The 19,939-nt window shown below is 44.5% G+C and overlaps 3 protein-coding genes and 1 long non-coding RNA gene across 4 annotated transcripts; 1 reads left to right on the forward strand and 3 right to left on the reverse strand.

Annotated features, from left to right (window-relative positions):
- Window positions 1-10,220: 10,220 nt before the first annotated feature.
- On the reverse strand, window positions 10,221-11,389 carry LOC127749083 (uncharacterized). The gene is made up of 3 exons (XR_008010957.1): window positions 11,217-11,389; window positions 11,039-11,118; window positions 10,221-10,824 (listed from the first exon to the last, which is right to left on the reverse strand). It is a non-coding gene; the product is annotated as an uncharacterized LOC127749083 (long non-coding RNA).
- A 395-nt stretch (window positions 11,390-11,784) lies between these two features.
- Window positions 11,785-14,418, reverse strand: LOC113204095 (holocytochrome c-type synthase). Its single transcript, XM_026419105.2, has 6 exons — window positions 14,263-14,418; window positions 13,769-13,968; window positions 13,529-13,651; window positions 13,339-13,458; window positions 13,151-13,263; window positions 11,785-13,065 (listed from the first exon to the last, which is right to left on the reverse strand). Exons 2-6 carry the CDS (start codon window positions 13,964-13,966, stop codon window positions 12,819-12,821), a joined length of 801 nt encoding a protein of 266 aa, XP_026274890.1. The 5' UTR covers window positions 13,967-13,968; window positions 14,263-14,418; the 3' UTR covers window positions 11,785-12,818.
- Window positions 14,419-14,486: 68 nt separating this feature from the next.
- Window positions 14,487-16,870, forward strand: LOC113204093 (protein CNPPD1). The gene is made up of 6 exons (XM_026419101.2): window positions 14,487-14,685; window positions 14,930-15,026; window positions 15,114-15,319; window positions 15,408-15,536; window positions 15,667-15,834; window positions 15,932-16,870. The coding sequence occupies exons 1-6, from the start codon at window positions 14,632-14,634 to the stop codon at window positions 16,520-16,522; spliced, it is 1,245 nt and encodes a 414-aa protein (XP_026274886.1). The 5' UTR covers window positions 14,487-14,631; the 3' UTR covers window positions 16,523-16,870.
- Window positions 16,871-16,947: 77 nt separating this feature from the next.
- LOC113204094 (uncharacterized) lies at window positions 16,948-19,882 on the reverse strand. Its single transcript, XM_026419103.2, has 6 exons — window positions 19,365-19,882; window positions 19,154-19,279; window positions 18,683-18,724; window positions 18,496-18,563; window positions 18,201-18,404; window positions 16,948-18,119 (listed from the first exon to the last, which is right to left on the reverse strand). The coding sequence occupies exons 1-6, from the start codon at window positions 19,648-19,650 to the stop codon at window positions 18,015-18,017; spliced, it is 831 nt and encodes a 276-aa protein (XP_026274888.1). The 5' UTR covers window positions 19,651-19,882; the 3' UTR covers window positions 16,948-18,014.
- Between the last annotated feature and the right edge of the window lie 57 nt (window positions 19,883-19,939).

The following is a 19,939-nucleotide window of genomic DNA, read 5'->3' on the forward strand; positions in this document are numbered from 1 at the left end:
GGGGCGCCACACCATTACGTTTGTCGCCGCTTCAACCAAACGTCGCGAAGCCGCAAAGCAACTCGCGAGGAACGGAAGCAAGCTTGCATCCTATTCCTCAGCAGGTGCAAGTGAGTTTTATTTATCTCTGTCGCCTTGGTCGAGAAAAACAGAACGCAACTGCAATTTTGGTTCTGTTTGTGTGTGTGTCAAACAAACATGTATATTCCGTGTGTAGAGTAACAGTACTAATGAAAATTCCGAGAAAATTCCGAAGGAACAGCTCGGCACAGAGCAGACGCTGAAATGGGCAGCTCTTGTGTGGATATAGGGGCACAGAGGGGCCCGGGGGCTGGGGGGTGCCATGTAGAGCACAGCTCCAGGATGCTCTTTGAGGGGACGATCCGCACAAAACGAGCTCCTGGCGCCTTATCATTATTTCTTACCAGAGTCGTTCAACACCAACAGAGCGAGAGAACGGATCACACCGAGGGGATCTCACTGAATAAAGTAGAGGAGGGGGAGGGGACGACGACTCTGCGAGTGACTCTTCCTTACCTTTATCCCGGTGACCGTCACCATTCCGCTTCTGCAAACAGGACAAGAATAACGCAGCGGTTATTAGCATGAAGAATAAAAAGAGATAAAAAGGAAGGGAGGCGCCTCCGCACGGAAAAAGTGAGGGTAGCTGGACGGAGAGCGCAATTAGGTTTGCCTCTTTGCTCCTTTCAGTCACATCTTACATATTTGGAGCTTCTTTCACTCTCATCTGTTACAGATTTTTTTCACCCCTTGTCAGTATTCCTGCTGCGTAAAAAACCTTACAAGCTACTGACAACTATTTCTATCAGCATAAGAAATACTTTCTTTTCTAATTACTGACAATTTTTTTCTTTTATCAGGAAGCGATATACAACAATATACAGAATAAGTAACAAATAAGTCAGTAATCCTGCTGCGTAAAAACCTTAATAAGCTACCAATAAACCAATAAAAAGTACAGGTCCGAGAGTGTTTCTTTCAACTTCCTTCCTTATTTGACCTTGTAAGCGCAGAACAGATAAAATAATTTTTGATCGGTAAAAAAGTCGCGCGAGCTGGAGACTCTGGCTCACAAGCGGCGGCGGCACAGTCTGAATCCAACCGCCCTAATGTCTCAGGGTAATGATCCCTGAGAGCATCGGCCCCCGCATTCCGTCATTAAGGGCGAGGCCTTCACGCCGAGGGGGGTTTAACTACGTTTCTCTCCCGCCCAGACAAAGGGCGCTAATTCTGCAGGAATGCTGCGCGCCGCGCACCGGCCGGGGACCGGGGCCGCGGCACACCTTGCAGCCCCGCTAAATAAATCAGGCCTGTTTTCGCTCCGAGGCGCCGCCGCCCGCCGCCGCCCGCCGCCGCCCGCGCGATGGATCGACTGTCGCCGAGAGGGTCGCCAGGAGGCCAAACCCTTTCCTAACGAGCCGAGGAATGCGGCCCTCGCGCTCTCCCTAAAGTGGCTCCATTCCTTTCCCAGCTTTCCAGAGACGACGACGACGACGACGGAGAAAGGTGCGCGTTGTTTGACTTGGCCAAACGTGCGCCCCTTCCGCGCCAATTACATTCGCCACGTTTGTGTAATCTCAATTTTTGTTCAGCGAAAATTTGCCTTTACTCTGGACAGTGTTCCACTGTGCGCTTCTTTCTCGCAAATCTCTGTAGCTCCAGCCCCGGTTTCCTCAACCCAGCTTTTAAATGGCCGAGGTGCCCAACTCGAAAAAATCGTGTACCTGATTACCAAAAAGTAATGATTACCAAGGATTACCAGAGATTACCGAAGATACCAATGATTACCAAGGGTTTCCGAAGATTACCACTGACAAAAGATTACCAGAGATTACCAAAGATTGCCATTGATTACCATTGATTGCCATTGATTACCTACCAGTGATTTGATTACCAAAGATTACCAGTGATTACCAAAGATTTCCAGGAATTTCCTTGCTGGATTTCGTAGTGATTACTGGGGATAACCTGGTGATTACCAAAGATTACCTGGTGATTACCAACGATTACCTGGTGATTAAAAACGATTACCTAGTGATTACGATGGATTACCGTGGATTACCGGTGATTACCAAGGATTACCAGCGATTACCAAGGATTACTGGCGATTACCAATGATTACCGGTGATTACCAGGGATTACCTACTCTGTGTACACCTGATTACCTCAGTTGGGCACCGACCGAGTGAACGAACCTCCAAAACAAAACAGGGTGCAGAATCATCTGGCCTAATTTGAATTTCTATTCCTCCTGGGGGACAGTATAAGATAAATTTTTTACTGTTTAAGTTTATGTCTCATAATTGCATCTTGCTATGTGCGCTCAAAGATACATCATGCAAGTTGCATCATGCAATGGTAAAAAAAATTCACCTCGCATTTAGTTAGAGTGTACCACACTTCACATTTTCGACTGAATGTAACGTCACAGCATTGTTTGAATAACAGTGTAGATGGGATTCGGGAGCAAACAAAGCCCCTCCGAAGGCCGCTGCGGGTCCTACGGCTCTACGGGGTAGGGGGTCTACAGGGCAGGGAGGGGTGGGGAGGGGCTCCATCCCCATAGCCCGTCGAGGTGTGAAGATTAAACATCCCCGCTGTTCTACGAAAAAGGAAACGCCCGGAGACCCCATCCTGAGAAGAGAGACCGCCCGGAGACAAACCAACAAGGCCCTGAACAACGGCGCCCCGCTCGCTCCGCCTCCACCGCGGGCGCCTGCCTGCCTGCTTGGACGTTGAATACAGCATCGCCCACAGCCAGCCCTCAGCCTCTTCAGTAGTGTGGCTGTCGTTGTGAAGACCACCTGCTGTTATTTCTTATCTCCGAGGACAAGCCCTGTTCCCCGCGCGGCCCGAGCCCTTCGCTCCTTTGCGATGATGGTGCGTGTAACATTTATCGTTATTCCGTCATGAATTCCCGCCCAAGACTACACGAAAAGAGCATTGTTGGTGACAAAATAAAAGCGGAAGCTCTACGATTTTCGGTTGGGGTGTTTGGGAACAAGACAATATCCATTCAAAATAATCACTGGACCAGAATAATCTACGATCGCATACAGCTATCAGATGCACTTTTGAGATCTGGATGATATTTTCCCCCGTGCCCTGCCGTTTCGCCCCGCCTCCCCGCGCGCTGGCCCCGCCCCGCCCCCCACCCTGGCCCCGCCTTTGCCTGGCAGAGCCCGCTCGGTTCCGGCCGCACTGGCCTGGTTTGTGAGCGCCAGAGCGCGCCCCCATCGCGCCCCCTACCCCCTCCCGACACGCCCCTTGCGCCCCCCTCCAGGGCCGTCCCCCCGTGGGGCCCACGGAGGGCCCCAACCACTGACAGAGTCTGGGCGGGGCCACGGCGGGGGGCACGCATGGGGGGAGGAGGGGGCGGCGGGGGCACCTGGACCTGACCCCGAGCGAGGTGCCCCACTCGATAGCCACCTCCGTGCCCTCGATTAGTGCACCCCCACCCTATGTCCCCTTCCCGCAAACTTGGCAAACTCCAGCTCCACATTTGTGCCACATATGGGCTATCATCCTTTCGTTCTGCGAAAAACGATAGTGCGCGTGTCCGCGCACTTCAATGGCCTCACCTCATCACACTGGACCCGACAACACAAGAAAATGCAGAGTTCTGCCCCCAAAAATGATAAGGCGCGATCCTGGAATGGGGGAGCGTGAGAGAGACGAGGACATGAGAGTCTGACAAGTCGCACTCGCACCTCGGTGACAGGCGGGGCGGGAGAGCTTTTCGAACGCGCCGGGTGAGAGGCGGGGGAAGGGGATGAGAGAGAGCGAGAGAGGAGAGAGAGAGAGCGGGGTGGGGGGGGGGAGCCGAACAATACCGAGGCCTCCGCGTTAACAATGGGCCCTCTCTTACCGACTTCCAACTTCATTACGGGGAGGAGTGGGCTGCGTTGGGGAGGAGGTGGGGGGCAGAAGTGGCTAAGAAAGTACCTGCCTGGCCTCAATTTTTGACAATCTCGGGTCCTGATCAAAAGCAGTAAGGCGCGCTGAGGCGAGGGCGGGAAGGGGGGGGGGGCAGTATCACGACAATCAGGGCCGGTCGTGAAGAGGGCGGGGATGAACGACGGGAAGGGGATGGGAGGGGCACGAGGACGAGACGAGGGGGTAACGCGGCGGGACAAATGAGTTTACTGTCGTAAATTCACTCTCCGGCCCGCAGCCGAGCGTGCCGCAGCTGCCGCTCTGCCGCTGGCTGCGCTGCTGGCTCCGGGCCCGGCGGCAGGGGGCGCCCGCGCCGGTAGGCAACTCGGCCAGCAGCGGAGCGCGGCGGGTTAGCCTACCCGGCAGATGGCAGGGGCTCCACCACGCGCCGCGCGCTCCTTTCCAGGGCAGGGGAGGGGGGAGGCGGGGTCACCTGCACCTCACAGAGGGCCGAGGTCTGTCCGCACACACACAAAAAATATGACCCCCCGAGTGTTGCCGTCCTTTGGGAAGAGGAAACAGAGGGGAGGGCGAATTGGATGTGGCCATTGTCAGGTGAGCTAACGCTGGCTATTACGCTCTGGCTAGCGCTCACTAGCCACCCTCCCGTGCGGTGGCCTGATATGCCATATTGTTGGGCGCGCCCCCGGCCTCGCACCGCCGCACTGGCGTGCGCTTTGTTACGAGTGTTTGTCTGCTCGTTTGTGAATCTCCCATGCGACCTAACTCTTTTCCCCAGTCGGAAAAGGGGGGCGGGGAGCGCCTTCTCCCCATTCCAACACGCTCTGTTCCCTGGCCCTCTGCTGCTGCTCGTTTCGTACCGCTCGCCACTACAGCAGGGTAGCGAGCCATGGATGGCTAGACGACGACGGGAGGCTAAATTTCAACAGCCTCGCGCCATTTCGCCCAAACGCCATTACCTAATTGAAAAAAAAATCGGAAAAACGCTGGCGTTGCCGCCGCCTGCCACCGCCACCGGCTAGCTATGCCGCCGTGTGCGCCCGGCTCACAGCAGTAGCCTCGCGCAGGGCGTCAAAAGCGCACTACGGCCGACAAGCTCATTTGAATTCCAAAACTTCGGAAGCCCGCGCCTCGCCTGCTCTCTTCGCCTTCCCGTTCCTTTCGTCCCTTCCCTCGCTCGACGCGGCTTTCTTTTTCGCCGTCAAGCGTGGCGTGCGAATATAAACTAAGGCGCTCTAATGCCTTAATGGGCCTCTCTCGCTTTATGCGGGCGGCGGCGCCGCGGCGCGCAGCGACAACAGGTGTGAGGGAAGACATGGGGCTGAGAGGACTTCCTGCAGATCCTCCTGCAGGACCACCTGGAGGAGCACCTGGAAAATGTCCTGGAAGCCCTCCTCAACATCAAAAGCAAGCCCGACCCGGCTGACCAGAGGCGAGGCGAGCGTGAGTAACCTCCTTTGTGTACTCCGCACCAAGTACGAGTACTAAGATTCCAGGTACCAACTTTCCTAGGTGACCTCAGGTCGATACCCAGAGGCCGAAGAGTGTCGATTTTGCCCTAGAAAACTGACTTAGAGCCCTTGACAGGGGCTAAAAGCAATTAGATGTCTTATTGAAGAACTATTTTCCATTTTCGAGATCCCAGAAACTGTTTCCACCTACTGCGCACTACTTTCAAAATACTTCAATAACGTACTCTTTTTTGCGCACTTTCTACTCATACAAAATCTCCCTCCGCACCTCTCCACTGTGAAAAGTAGTAGGAGGTTTACAGGTAAATTATTTTTCTTGACTCAAGTTGTCAAAAATTACAATTTGTAATCGTAAAAATACATGCAGTACGTATCGAATTCAAATCCAAATTGGCCGAGTACAATAAAATGTGCTCTCGTAAATTTACAACTATAAATAAAATTCGCGAGTTTACAATTTTTTGTTAATTTACAACCGTATTTTTCAGTGTCACTTTTTAATCTTTTTTCTTTTTTTAATTTAGGCAGTGACCTGCGCTACTGCACTCACCCCTCGCTGGCGTTGGCGCGCTCCGCACTGCTCCGCTCCGCTGCGCCGCGACGCCCGCGACGGCCCCCACCCGGCGGCGGCCCCCGCCACGCCGATCAGGTCATCCCCCTGCGAGAGGAAACGCACACATTATTAGTTTTACTCTCTGCCCAACGAGCCTGAGCCGCACCTGCTGCTCATTCCAAGGAAACAGCCACCTGGCTGCGGCCGGGCTCGGCTATGTGAGGGAAACGAGCAGGGCTCTCATTTCGGCCGCACACACACGAACACTGACGCACACACACACACGATAGAGCTGCTCGCAGTGTTTTCTCAGCGCCCGCCGCGCCACTGCGGCCCGCCCAGTGTACCCTTCAGGTGCAATAACAAGTGACCGCCGACCACAAAGAGAGTCCGGCCAACAAGCGCGGGCCGGAGTGGAGCCGGACCGATGTGGGCGCAAGTTACTTCAAAGAGCGGGCCCGGCCGGGGGAACCCGAGCGTGTGGGGGGAACAATTCCAATTTGACACGACTTGCGCGCACAGCGGGCAAACGACATGGTATGGTTACCAGTTTGAGCAGGAGTATGGCGTTTTAGTCTAGAGCACAAAGCAACTCCCCACCCGAGGAAAACGCTTAATATATGCCAAACGTCAAAATGTGCAATTTTGACCATAATACACTGGTGAAATAAGTGTTTAATTTTGCACGTCAATTGATGTTTAGGTTCAAGTGTGTATTTTCTCGACTCATTGTGATTGTGATGTCTAAGGTTAAACGTCAATAGGTGTTTAAACTTTCGACACCTCCGAAAAGTAGCAGCTGCACGAGCTGCACACCATATGTGGTTCCTGTAGAACTGTGTGTGTCCAAGTGGGCAGAATTTAAACGTTTACAGAACGTTTAAAATGTGCACACCACGCAAGTGTGCGACTTGAGTTAAACACCATGTAATGTTGAAAATTATAACTTGCACACGTTGGAGTGCAAATTGTGCACACTTGTTTTACCAGTGTACGGGCTAAGCGACGAAAACAGACATCGACGATAAATTCCGTCACTCGTCTCGTTTTAGGCGAGACACATCACTCCAGCATTTCCAGGAAAGGCGCACGAAACACGACACAATGCACACTTGAACCTAAATGGTTCCTGTAGAACTCCGTATTAAATGCTTCAAAATTCTTTGCAGGAATTTTGCAGTGCAGGAATGTGGGACTTTTACAGCACATCGACGTACTGGCGCTCTCAGGGATAGTGACCAAATCTAGGGGGTTTTGACTCCGTATTTTCATGTACAGTGTATAACATAATATGTGTATTACGCGGTGATACGCCATTGCTACGCCATAGAAAGTGCGTCATCCAGAAAGTACGTCTAGTTCAGTCAATGCAAGCTCTCATAGCGCCTGATGGGCAGGCAACATCTTGCCTGGAGTGCATACATGTACTGCAGGCTCACAGGCGCCGAGCTCCCGTAATTTGCCGAATGAATTTGCGAGAAACGGACGTAATTTCTAGACGATCTCATTCGCCCATCGGACCAAAAATATCGTTTCCAACGGTTTCTTGCCACAATAACGCCAAACGCAATTCAATCGCGTAGAAATGACATAAAAGGCGGCGAATTGGTAACGCTTTTAAAGTGTATCAGAGCACTTGAGGTAGAGGGGTTGTGGTGGTTTGGTTTCTAACCACCCGTTCGTAGGGCAAAGCAGCAGTAAACACTGCCGTTAAAAGCTGACACAGTGAGATACCCTGCACCTAGGGCACCAAAACCCTTGTAACCCCGTACAGGGTGAGATACCCAATTAAAGAATTGAGTCAGGCTCAAATGCATATAAAGTTTGCAGACGAGGGCCGCACTGCGAGACGCAACTACGACTGTTGTTAGCAAAAGGATGTCGCTGTGCCAAAGTTATCTCATGTGCGCCTGCTGGCCTACACCATGCTCCGACCTCCGGCCTGCTCGCCTACACCCTTCGACCGGCGTTCAGAGCCGGTTCCACACTGAAAATTACGGTCATGATGACTTGAAAGCTTGCACAGTAAAAAGTAGTTGTTGGATTTCACATGGGGTTGCCTTGGATTACCAGACGATAGAGGCCTGCAACGAGCGAGCACTGAGAGCACGCGCTGCGAGCCAGGGGCTGTGAGCAAAGTTACTCATAGGGCCACGCCCAGTGAGAAATTTTTCCGACGATATCGTTTCGACATCGGTTTTCACGTCGTAAGCGACAGAAAAGTGGTCCTGAAATCGACGGCTTTTCGACAGACGGTGTCGTTTTGATGTCGTTTCGATGTCGACTGTCGAAAAGCCGTCGATTTCAGGCCCACTTTTCTGTCGCTTACGACGTGAAAACCGATGTCGAAAAGATATCGTCGGAAAAATTTCTCACTGGGACGTGCCGTGAGCAAAAGCCAGGTAAGCGAAGCGGGGCCGCTATCGGCACTTTGCTCACGAGCAAGGCTGCTTGCCTACTTCTGGCGCAGCCCGGGTCCGAAGCAGCATCCGAGCGCGCATGTCGCACACGCGGCGCCACTGCACGAGCTACCAGAGAGCAAGATTTGCTCGCGTTGCTCGCGCCGGGTGGTAGCTGGTGAGCGAGCAAAGCGAGGGCGGCTGCGAGCAAACAGAGCTATGAGGCGCGGTCGGCGACAGAGGCGAGCGCTTGCTCTCATTGCTCGCTCGTTGCAGGTCTCTACCAAACGAAAATTCAAAGGCTTTTCCTTAGAGGCAAAAATGGTTTCAAGGCAGATCCTGAGATTTCAAGGGAGATTTCAATTATCCACCCGTCCTTAAATACACGAAAGAGTCTTGGAATCCAAGAACAACTTTTTACCGTCGTGTGCTGCCAAGGAGCCATAAGGAGCGATATCACCACTCCAATCTCACTTTCACCCGCGTACCCGGGTAACTCGGGCAAGGACCGCGTGAACTGGTCTTACCGGGTACCCTGACCCGGGTACACCTGGCCCTGGTGAAACCGCGCCTGTAGGTAGGCAATTTTACATACCGGGTCTACGGTTTACCCGCTTCCTACCTGGGTTAACCGCGTACCGGCAGGTCCAGGTTCTGAAAGCCCTCACTTAAATTGAGCGACTAAAACGGAGTTTCTCTTTAATTGGGCAACGACAATCCTGTAACTCTTGCTAGGCAAAACAACATCACTTCTGCATTTTCAGTGTGACGGTTGTTGTAATAATTATTATTTATTCATTCATGTGCTGAAAATGCATCAGTGATGTAACTATACGGAGTATTATGTGCATTTCTACGCGCATTGAAGAGCATTTCATGCGTTGGCGCACTGTAAAAATTCTTTGTCACGATGACGAAAATACCATGGCTACTTTTTAGTACAGGCCTGTCGTCATGAATTTTCTCGCCACGGTGACGAGAAAACCTTAATCATGTGACGAAAAAACCCATGACGACAACCCTGTACTAAAAATTAGCCATGGTATTTTCGTAATCGTGACAAAGAATTTTTACAGTGCGCTTCTGGGGTTTAACACGTTGAGTCCCACGTGACCACACGTATGGTCACAATAACCCGTAATGAGCACCCCCCCTGGGACTCAACGTGTTAAGTGATTTAAGTGTATTTACGCTACTGGGGGTGCTTGTTTCTAGTGGAAAGCCTTCAATGCAGACGTCAATTAGACGTGGATTTCAATGCTTATGGTAAAAAATGTCGAAGTCGTTTCTACTTTCGACGTCCAACCCCAGTAGCGCCAAACGCATTAAACGCGCTTCAAAAATGCACATGAAAGGCTTTATACATTGGAGACGCTTATAAAGCGCATCACAGCATTTAATGCCAATTTAGTGCGCACTATGCGTATTTAATGGTCACCAATGTGTCACCTTTCATGTGCATTTCTATGCGCATTGAAGTGCATTTCTATGCGCATTGAAGCGCATTTAATTTATGCTCTTCTTGGGAATAGACGTCAACGTTTCTCACTGGGTTAAAAAAAAAAACTTCCAAAAATTCTTGGTTGCCTCTTCCCTCTTCCACTTACCTCTTTCTTGCCAATTAGCCCCCTCGATGCCATTTTTTCAAATTATTTTTTTGGCACTTTGTTTCCTTAAAACTACTGAACTCTTACTTCAGGTGCACTGCACCACTTTACTTTTCCACCAGGAGGGCTTCAAAGATCATCATCTGAGCTGATTGCTTTTCATTATTTGAGACCTCCTATGTAGAATGTAGACGTGCCTACCAATTGTGACAAAATTACCAAGGTGTACTGAAAAAAAGCTTTTATATCACATTATCAAAAATAAAGTTTGACAACTTTGGCTCTGCCTAAGAAAGGATAATACACCACACTTATAAATGTATCAGTTTTATTGTGTGTTATTTTACATAGTAAGGTAGAATAGATAACATTGAAAACTTATCTTGCCAATTTCCTACAGGTACAAGGCTAGCTATTTCTACAAAAATGTCAAAATAAAAATTGCTTACTAAAAATCAAAAAGTTGGCTTTCTACAGATTATGGAATCCATGACCGATCCACACAAACTTTGTAACAGTAAAAACTAAAAGATAATATTACAAGTGTTTTTTTTTTTCTTTACACCAATTGCTGAAAGCTACACTACCTACTAAATAGAAAGCAAATATGCTTCAAATAAAGATAGTAAAAGAAATTGGTTACTTTAAGGTACTGTGACAACAATTGCTGTCAAACATTAATTGAGAACAAGACGAGCTTATTTCAGAAATTAAAATAACAAAACAGAATGTAATTTGCCAAGTGAAGCCTACTACCTGTTTAACTGAGGCATACTGTGCAGTGTTGCATTCTTTCTTACCACAATGTCTACTCATGTATCAAATCATACGGTAGTAAATGTGGAAGTGTGAAAATCCTGGAGGAAAGAGCGCACCTGCAATGCAAAAAGAAAATCAATAAAACAAAATGTTTGAACAAGGTTCTTGGGAGGGATAACATCCATTAGAAACTGAGTTAAAGAAATATTACTGAAAATATGTATTTATATTGATGGCATTATACAAAATATAAAATATAACGCGACACTAGCCATACAAAAATGTATTATCAAAACCACGAGACTTTTATCAGTTGAATATGTCACCTACACTGAGTAAACAAGGTAAGGAATTTAAGTTTCCAGTAGGCAGAGTACGTGAATGAAACTTGTAGACCAATTCACAACTGTCTGGAAAATGAAACAGATATCAAGTAAAGATGCATTCATGCATATGATGGATAAATAAGGTTAACACACAGACATATGTCTTTACATAAGATGCTAACACATCTCAAAAATAAGAAACTCGGACGAAGTTGAAACAGTTCTTTCGATTTCTACGATTGCCTCATGGTAGAAAAATAAAATCCATACACTTATGCCACTAGACTGTTTGTTTTTCTCGTGTAACGTACAAAGGCGCTAGGAGGAGAACAACGTTACCGGTCCTAATAAGTATTTTTTAAGAACTTACCTGAGATTTTCCGTTCTTAATCTTGTTGGTGGATGCTTGATTAAACAAGGAGGAGAAGGACGAGTTCAACTTAAGTTATGTTTGACCAAAAGACGTACTTTTATGGCAATCAACACAGAACACAACAAGTGGTCCAGAGGCCATAACTCAAAATGGCGTCCTGCGCAGACGACGCTCCAGTACGCATGACAGGGCGGCAAATTTGAACAGCTGTCACAGTTCACTCAGAGGGTCTGGAGGTTTACTTAATACTGGTGTTTCCCAAAAATAATGCCAGTAAATGATGTAACTGTCGTTTGTAAAGAATGATGTAGCTTCTAGGATAATATGAAAATCTCACATGAAGGGTTTTGTTGGTACTGGTACAAAAACACATGAGCTTGATTGTGTCATTTTAGAATATTTAATCCTTAAGGAGTAGTTTACAATAAGTAAACACAAAATAATAACACAAAGCTGTGTCCAGTCAGTCAGTGACACAAGAACAAGCAACAGCCACATTTGTGATTCATGTCGGAGGTTCATTGGAAAATTACAATAGATTGTTTTTTCTTTTTCTTTTTAAAAAGGTAGTTCAGAATATACTTTTTAAATCCTACCCTCAATATCTGACTAAGATAGTTATTTTAATACTGAATAAATGAGAATTTCAATCAAAGCACATAAGTGCAATCAAAGCACTTGCAAAACTAGGTCTACTGAACAAGATTAAAACAGCTCAGGAGCTATTTACATAATAACTGTCTCCTTGGGAAGAAGACACAGTAATCCGCTGAACTGCAGTATCTAACACGTCATTAAGATCAATATAGAAAAGTCTCGCATTGAACAAATGTATCAACCATTCTAAGCTTGTCATTTGTGACACAAATCTCAATATATCTCGTTCTTACTAAATCCTAGATTTATTTTTCCTAAGGGATTATTAAGTCCAGCCCATCAAACAATAATATTTTGGGTCATCTGCTAAAATTAACGTGTGTTTTGGGGCACAAACTAGACTAAATATATGACTGACTGTTGATATTCTATATGCTTAAGCTATAAAGTTTCAATAAAATTAGAAAGAATCAGAGTTCTACTTAGTAGCGATGGAGGGGGGGAGTGAGGGTGGCAAAGGAGAGGCCCAATCCCCCGTCGGTCTAAGATGAGGCAACCTGATAAAACATTGCCCCACCCGCCAGTTGCGCTTTAAACCGCCCCTGGTTCTACTAGAGCTTTTCTTTTCAGCTGAACAATCTGCAAATAAAGTGAGACTAGCCTAGTTAATCCCTGACCAACATAAGCCAGCCATGAAACCAAGTGTGACCCTAGTCTGTTTGGACACTAGCACTAGTTCTACCCTGACGGAGGGATGCATCAGTGTGAGACAAGTTAACATAGAGATGTAACTGAAAACCTGACTGTAAGCAGTTTATTGAGCAGATGATGACTTAGCTTCCTGGGCAGCACTGATTTCACTGGCATACTTCCAGCGCATGTATGCCACTTTCATTCGGTCCCAAACATTTTCAAAGGAATCCATTGCTGGACGGACATCTAACAATGCAAATTTGTAAGCAGGATCTACAGCACCACCATCATAATAATCAATGACATATCGAACATCTTTGCCGCAACGATCAACAATCCAATCATGACGGTCAAATGGCAATTCATACCTAAAAAATAAAACACGAAATGATGTCAAAATTCAATACAGAAGGTGAAATCTTTGAAAGTTTTAGCATGAGATAAACCACGTACCCCATCCAACTTCTGATTCGAGCACGTGGAGAATAATCTTGAGCTTTCCCACCAAAGCTCTTTAGGCGAGGTGAGGTGCATTCATTCGCATGAAGAGCTTCCCACTTTAACACCTGCAATTTATAATCATTAGAGACTATTGTCAACTCAGCCTCCAGTAAAAAGGCTCAAATGCTGTAGATACTTACTTCCTGCCATGCTTGTTCATTGTTAGCGTTGTGAATTTTAATAATATCTGCCATATCTTTTGGTTTAATGTCTTCATCCTTCCACCTCCAGCCTTTTCTTAGCATTGCGTTCCAAAACATCTACCAAAATAAACAATAATATATTAAAAAAGGCATTATTATCACAAGAAAAGAAAACCTAGAAACTAACTTGCTGTGAGGGATACACCCAGAATTCTCCATCTTTTCCCGCTTTGGGAATAGTGGAAACTTGACGATCTTTGGGTAATGGAAATGGTTGATCAGGTGCTGGCTGTTGGTTTGGTGCAGGCATCTGAAAACAAAGTTGCAACGGTGATTTTTTAAATTATAATGCTCTCTTGTTAGTTAGATTTGGCCTGTTGGAAAGGTAATATAAAACGTAGCTGAATTGTGGATGAAATTTTCTTACCATATTTAAGGGGTTGATGTCATCACCACCAGCATTAATTGGGCATTCTGAGGCCACTGGTTTTGCTTTCTTCTGATGCATAGGACATTCCGGAGGAGGCTCTCCAACCATAGGTGGGTGTGGCTTTTTGTCATTGTCTTGTTTGATAGGTACAATCTCAGCAGCAGCTACTTGTGCAGTTGTTGCCAAATTACCCATGACTGAAACATAAAATTTGCAAAGGTAAGAGGTGAGGAAGTACTTTTGATCAGACGATTTCATTCAGTGGTAATCTAATGATTGATGTGAGGGAGAATTGTTCTGGTTTTAAGTATAAATTGGTTGCGACACCTAAATAATATTCCACCACGAGAAAATACTGAGGTTAGGTTATAACGCAGTTCTTAAAATAATATCACTCCAATGCCATCAGTCTATGTCATGGTTCGATGAATAATCCATAGCAATCTTTAAAGTAAACGACTATATTAAGATAGAATAAATATGGTACATACTTATTCGAAAATACCGTAAAAGTATCGTAAAATGTCTCAAAACAGAGCAGCGCAAAGAAAAATCGGCAGCTATTTCATTTCAGTGAGGTCAAGCAATGCCTTCCAGAACCGCCCGACAACTGCTTTCAGTCAGCTCATGGAAGTGTGAACGTCAGTGGGATGTGCAGGCAGGAGGAGGAAAATTAGAGAGACGTAAGGCGTGGGGCGTATCTCCATCCATTCAAAATCATCCTTTCTTCAAAGAGAGAGGTTGTCCTTCTCGGTTTGTTTTTTTGTTCGCCGTCAACTTTCCAGTTTAGGCCTGTGCTGGGTGGTTGAAGTAGTTAGGGCTTTTGCTCTTTCTTCTCGGTTTACTGAGACATTTTCAACATGGGATCTTCCGAAAATTTTCGGAAACGGCGTAATCCTCGGAGCAAATTTTCGGTAAGTACGAGTACAATGTGGTTTTCGAGGTCACTTTGAGGCTCCAGTAGGGTATTTTTGCGTACCGCGTGCGTGAATCACCGAGCTTCTGCTAACCTATACATGTTTTCGTTTGTCTTCCGCTTTCACAAGTAAACAATAACAGATTATCAGTACAATTGTACACTACCTCTGTATCAATCGCCTCTTCCGATGTTATTTCGTGTCTTTCAGTTAATTTTTAATCACAATTTGTATATTCCAGAGTATGGGAGATCACAGTAAATTTGTGTCAAGAATTAAAAAGAGTTTGTATTATGGTCAACTACCCAGCACAGAGCGATTGAGTCTTCCTGTCACTGGTAAATATATCACCTTATCTCTTTGCTTTTCCCGCTTACGTTTGTTTTAATTTGTATCATGTGTAATGATTGGCTTTGATGTTACAGAGTTAGCTACTGAGCTGTTTTCTGCTTCGCAACGGAAACACAGTCTTCAGCGTTTGGATTTGCAAGAAGCATCAGACCTGTCTCGCAGTGCTTGTGTGTCACCCTGCTCCCTTGTGCTTGCTCTGTTATACCTTGAAAGACTTCAATCATCCCGACCTAGCTACTTACGTGAGACACCACCCTCAGAATTGTACCTAATCTCTCTGGTATGTGTTTCATGTAGTACCATTCCACCAAATTAAAATGGATAAAAACTGCTGGTTACTATAATTCTGTATTTATCCCTGTTACTAGATGGTGGCAACTAAGTTCTTACAAGATGATGGCGAGGAAGATGGTGTTATTAATGAAGAATGGGCATCGTCTGCAGGGATCAGCACAAGTCATCTCAATCAACTTGAAAGGAACTTTCTAGATGCGATTGTGAGTTCTTTTTGCCATACACTGTGTAGATACTAGTTCTGAAGTATTGCCTAATATGACACTGAATAATATGACACTTCTACAAAGTTACTGTTAATTTTTCAACAACCTCATTTTTCTTTTTATTTAGGAATGGGAGGTTTATGTTAGTGAAGAAACTTTTTGGACCCGATTGAGAGGATTAGAGAGAGATGTTGCTCTTAATGAGGGTGCTAGAAGGGGCTGGTTCTCATATGCTGATTTGGATTGTTTACTGGAAAAAGTTGATCTGGCTTCATTAGCTCATTCTGTCCTGACTGTAAGTATGACTCCAACAACATATTTTAAAATTATTGATTCATCTGTGTTACTATATCTAGCTCTTATCTTCTCATTGTTTCTGTGTTCTGTTCCAGGTCTCTGCTGTTTGTCTCACGAGCTACACAGCTAGTGTTTTGACTTTGATTGCATCAACATTGTTGGTCAGTCAAATTCAACCACTAATTCCTGACTTCGGCAGTATTGGCAAATCAAATCTTAACCAGTCCTCTGCACCACTCCGTTGTGTTGATCAGCCTTCATCCGAAACTCCAATTGACCCTAGTTTTGATCTAAACTACCAAACCCCACTAGATGTACTCACCACTAGCTTTATATTAGCATCTATCAGTTCATGCAGTGAACGTCTTGGTAATGACTCTGGAAGCTGTTCAGACGAAGCACAGTCTGTTGGTAAACCTCTTGGCAGTTCTATAGCCTCGCCATTTCTGGGAACCATTGATGATTTATCAAGGCTTGACAATCTTCCATCTCTACCACAAAATCATGTTGACTGGAACAACGGAAGAATTTACTCTTGGATTAAATGGATTAAAGATTTGAGAGGGTGGTTAAGAGCTCCTATTGTGGGTACCTTTGAATCGCCCCCAGATTGGGCAACATCTCTTAGTTATTGCATTGATCGGGGTGCATCGCAATCACGCATGATTCCGCTTCAAGTGTATTAATATCAGTACTGCAGAGCTCCAGTTATCACTTAACAGAAAAAAAAAAGGCTGAACTGAACTTAATTTGTAATCCAGTGTTCTATTGCATAAATTAACTTTATCTTCAATAATTATGACCATAGCTTAAACTGTTAATTGCTCTATCAGATGTCAAAACTTATTTTAAGTAATGTATGTGATGTATTTTGAAGCCAAATAACTACGCTTTTTTTTTGTACAGCTCGACATACTTTCCTTTGATATTTAATATTTTTTGTTTAATAGAATGGTTGTGTCAAGGTCACTAAGAAGATAATAATTACAAACAGAAATAATATAACAATAAAATTTAAGAAAACAGTATGAAAATTCAAATTTGCTAAATGAACCCTTACAGTTAAAAAAGAAAACAAAATAGGTAAAACAAAACGATTTCAACTACAAACTACATATAACATTACTTTTTATTACATACATACAATAACTCCTACTCTACATGTTGGATGGAAATTGTTGCAGGACGTCACTGTTCTTCAGTCGTGATTAAACCACATTCATTAACAATGAACTCGGGTATAGCTTATCAACAAGATAATAGAGAAATTACCCAACAACCATCTTAAAATTTTGTGCTTTGAAAACCACACTCAACAGTTTCTAGTTAATAAAACAACACATTTTTAACATTTAATAAAAGGATGTAAAGCACCAAAAGGAGCTGGAAGCATCAGACTAGATAAAATGTTGTACAGACATTCTCAGTAATAATGATCTAATTAAGAGTGAGATTTAGAACACAGGGACAGTAAACTATCTTACTGTTGGTTTACTGTCTATTGTTTGTCGTAATGACTCCTATCTAAGACCAGAAAAACATTCAGAGAGATTATCACGATACAAGTGCAGGCTTAAGAACTGTACATTATACAGAGAGATCTGGTTAAAAAATAAAAGGCACAATAAGTAAAACAAAACATTGACAAAACAAAAGACAATGTAGGATAGAAAACTCTAGCCCATCAGCTGAAACCAAATAGCCCATGAGGATATTGGGGGTACTACATTAGATTTAGTATAATTGTTCCACAGGGAACACTTCAATTTAGTTTAGCTTAGAGGAAAGTTCTAATAGGTCAAATTTACAGACGGGCTCCTCACAAACTACACAGAAATAGAAGGCAAGATTTTGGTCTAGTCAAAATAGATACATAAAAATAAAAGGGATTTTGAATACAAAGGCAAAGAAAACAAAATTTATGTTTTTTTTAGAACTAGCTAGTTCCTATAGGATAAAGATTACACAGCCTTACTAAGATGATATTTGTTGACCGATTAGACTTGTTAAAAGAGATAACAAAAATTTTTGTTCAGATAAAATAGAGTTTACAGGTATGTGTTTAGAAGATAAACAGTATGGTCCCGGACAGTATGGTACCCTACAAAGTGAAAGCTAATCTTTAGCTTCGGCAAGAAGAATATATTAGATTAGAAAAGTGGCACACTCCTTAAGAATTCATTCTTTCTTTTTATCCTGCTTGTCATTATCTTTGTCATTACCAATGAAAAGAAGAGGCACCATTCCCAAGATGCAGCCTACTGTAACACCAATGACCCGTCCCTAAAATGGTAAAAGAGTATTAGAGTAAGTTTTCAATACTTTAACCATACGCACTAGGGTTCTAATAAGTGCTTTGCTTACCATGTTGGCAGCCCAACGGCTTGATTTCATGTCAAGTTGTATCGGAGAAAGAGCTGGAGGCTTAAGACCAACTTTGGCAGCTAAAGATTCAATATACCATGCTGAGCCAATACCCATGATGTCAGAAAATGTGTTGCCAAGTGCAGCAGCTGCCATTGTAGATATTGTGATGATCGATCCAAGCATAAGTTCTATGTAGTCACCCTAAAGTCAAAATCATTACCAAAGTTACCATATTTACTACATTGCAACAAGAACATAATTAAAACTAGAAAAGTGGAATAAACAAACTCACTGCTATAATCATAATAGCATTGTCCAAAAACCCAAATCCAACAAAAGGTATGGCGTTATGCAACACAACTGTAAACAAAATTAAAACATTGTTAGTGATACTTGAGGTGTTAGAATACTGTGTCAATCTGTGGGGTCAGACATTCACAGTAAAAATCATCTAAATATGATAATAAAAATGATCGCACCTGAAGCGAGTTGCTTGGTAGAAGGCTTCGGCACAGTTTCGGCTGTAAACAGAAAAATGGCAGGATATAAACAAATTCCCCTGCCTAAGTCTAAGTGTGCATTCCCAATACAGGAAAAAAAATCCAGTTGAATTTATGGCACATACAATTAGTAAAAGTCATATAACCAATCTACAGTTTCAACTATTAAATTACTTACGATTTTCTTGCACTTTTCCATTTAAAGCAGCATAATAAAGCAAGTAACTTAGAAACTGGTGATGGTATAAAAAATAATTTTTGAGGATATCTAATACATAAAAACATTTGGAAACTTACTCAGTTTCTCCACTTGAAAATGAAAGCAAATGAACAGTAAGAAAAAAAATTGAATCCAAGAAATAGTACAGTCTACTTGGTTGCATGAATTTATGGCCACTTAACTTATAATTGTTGACATAAAAGTCATATTTCAATTGCCTTGAAGCTTACCATATTTGCGCATCAACCAATCTTCAGGAACAGGGCAAAAAGATCCTGTAGGGTCCACACTCCCCACATTAGGCACCTTAGATGGTCTCCCAAATTTGGATCTCCATCGAATGGCAGCTAGTTGACCTAAGCAAGGTAATAAACACAAAATAATCTCTATGTCAGAAAAAATCTACATCTATCCAAACATTTATAAATAAATAACACATACCCTCATATTCTGATTTCACCTGCTTGGCTTGGTAACTTTGCAGCGCGGTCAATAATACAGTCCTCTCTCCCTCAGTAAACCGAAGGACCAAAGCATCGGCCTTTTCCCGATCCAAGGTTTCAGACGTTTCGTTCCTTTCATGATTTGAACTACTGAACGACATTCTGTGCAGTTGACAACCCAGTCTGGGGGTTATGTGGCGACATATCAACACTTGCAAAGGGGAAGGTCGGGAAGCGACACAGGCGATGGTGGCCGCAAGTGGTGACACAGTATTTGAATACATTTATTTATTTACTTTCACAAAAATATTTCCTAAGATTCTGTCAGATTCACTTTGTTTTTTTTAGTTCATGACAAAAGCAGAACAGTCCCTAGGAACCACCAGCACTGTTCAAGGTGCCACCCACCCCACACCCACATCCAAGTTTCCGGATTCCCCCACCATCGTGTTTCCTGGCATTTTGATTGGTTGAATCAAGTATGGCAAACTTCGCCCAATGGAACTGGAATCTAGTTTTAGATCACGATCTGAAATTAGCAGGTGACTAAATTACCAGCAGATCTTCCTAGAT

Source organism: Frankliniella occidentalis, unplaced genomic scaffold (assembly GCF_000697945.3).
Source record: "Frankliniella occidentalis isolate FOCC.00 unplaced genomic scaffold, Focc_3.1 Scaffold3, whole genome shotgun sequence".
In the NCBI taxonomy this organism is placed as follows: domain Eukaryota; kingdom Metazoa; phylum Arthropoda; class Insecta; order Thysanoptera; family Thripidae; genus Frankliniella; species Frankliniella occidentalis.

What these genes read in the sequence shown, in the direction of transcription:
- LOC113204095 (XM_026419105.2), bottom strand. Translation starts at nt 13,966, where the DNA reads ATGGGTAATTTGGCAACAACTGCACAAGTAGCTGCTGCTGAGATTGTA. An exon ending in GGGTGTATCCCTCACAGCAA is followed by an intron (nt 13,459 to 13,528) that starts GTTAGTTTCTAG and finishes TTATTTTGGTAG; the next exon opens with ATGTTTTGGAACGCAATGCT. An exon ending in CGAATCAGAAGTTGGATGGG is followed by an intron (nt 13,066 to 13,150) that starts GTACGTGGTTTA and finishes TTTATTTTTTAG; the next exon opens with GTATGAATTGCCATTTGACC.
- LOC113204093 (XM_026419101.2), top strand. Translation starts at nt 14,632, where the DNA reads ATGGGATCTTCCGAAAATTTTCGGAAACGGCGTAATCCTCGGAGCAAA. An exon ending in ATTGAGTCTTCCTGTCACTG is followed by an intron (nt 15,027 to 15,113) that starts GTAAATATATCA and finishes TTGATGTTACAG; the next exon opens with AGTTAGCTACTGAGCTGTTT. An exon ending in TAGCTCATTCTGTCCTGACT is followed by an intron (nt 15,835 to 15,931) that starts GTAAGTATGACT and finishes GTTCTGTTCCAG; the next exon opens with GTCTCTGCTGTTTGTCTCAC.
- LOC113204094 (XM_026419103.2), bottom strand. Translation starts at nt 19,650, where the DNA reads ATGTATTCAAATACTGTGTCACCACTTGCGGCCACCATCGCCTGTGTC. An exon ending in ATGCTATTATGATTATAGCA is followed by an intron (nt 18,405 to 18,495) that starts GTGAGTTTGTTT and finishes TTTTGACTTTAG; the next exon opens with GGTGACTACATAGAACTTAT. An exon ending in GCCGTTGGGCTGCCAACATG is followed by an intron (nt 18,120 to 18,200) that starts GTAAGCAAAGCA and finishes TTACCATTTTAG; the next exon opens with GGACGGGTCATTGGTGTTAC.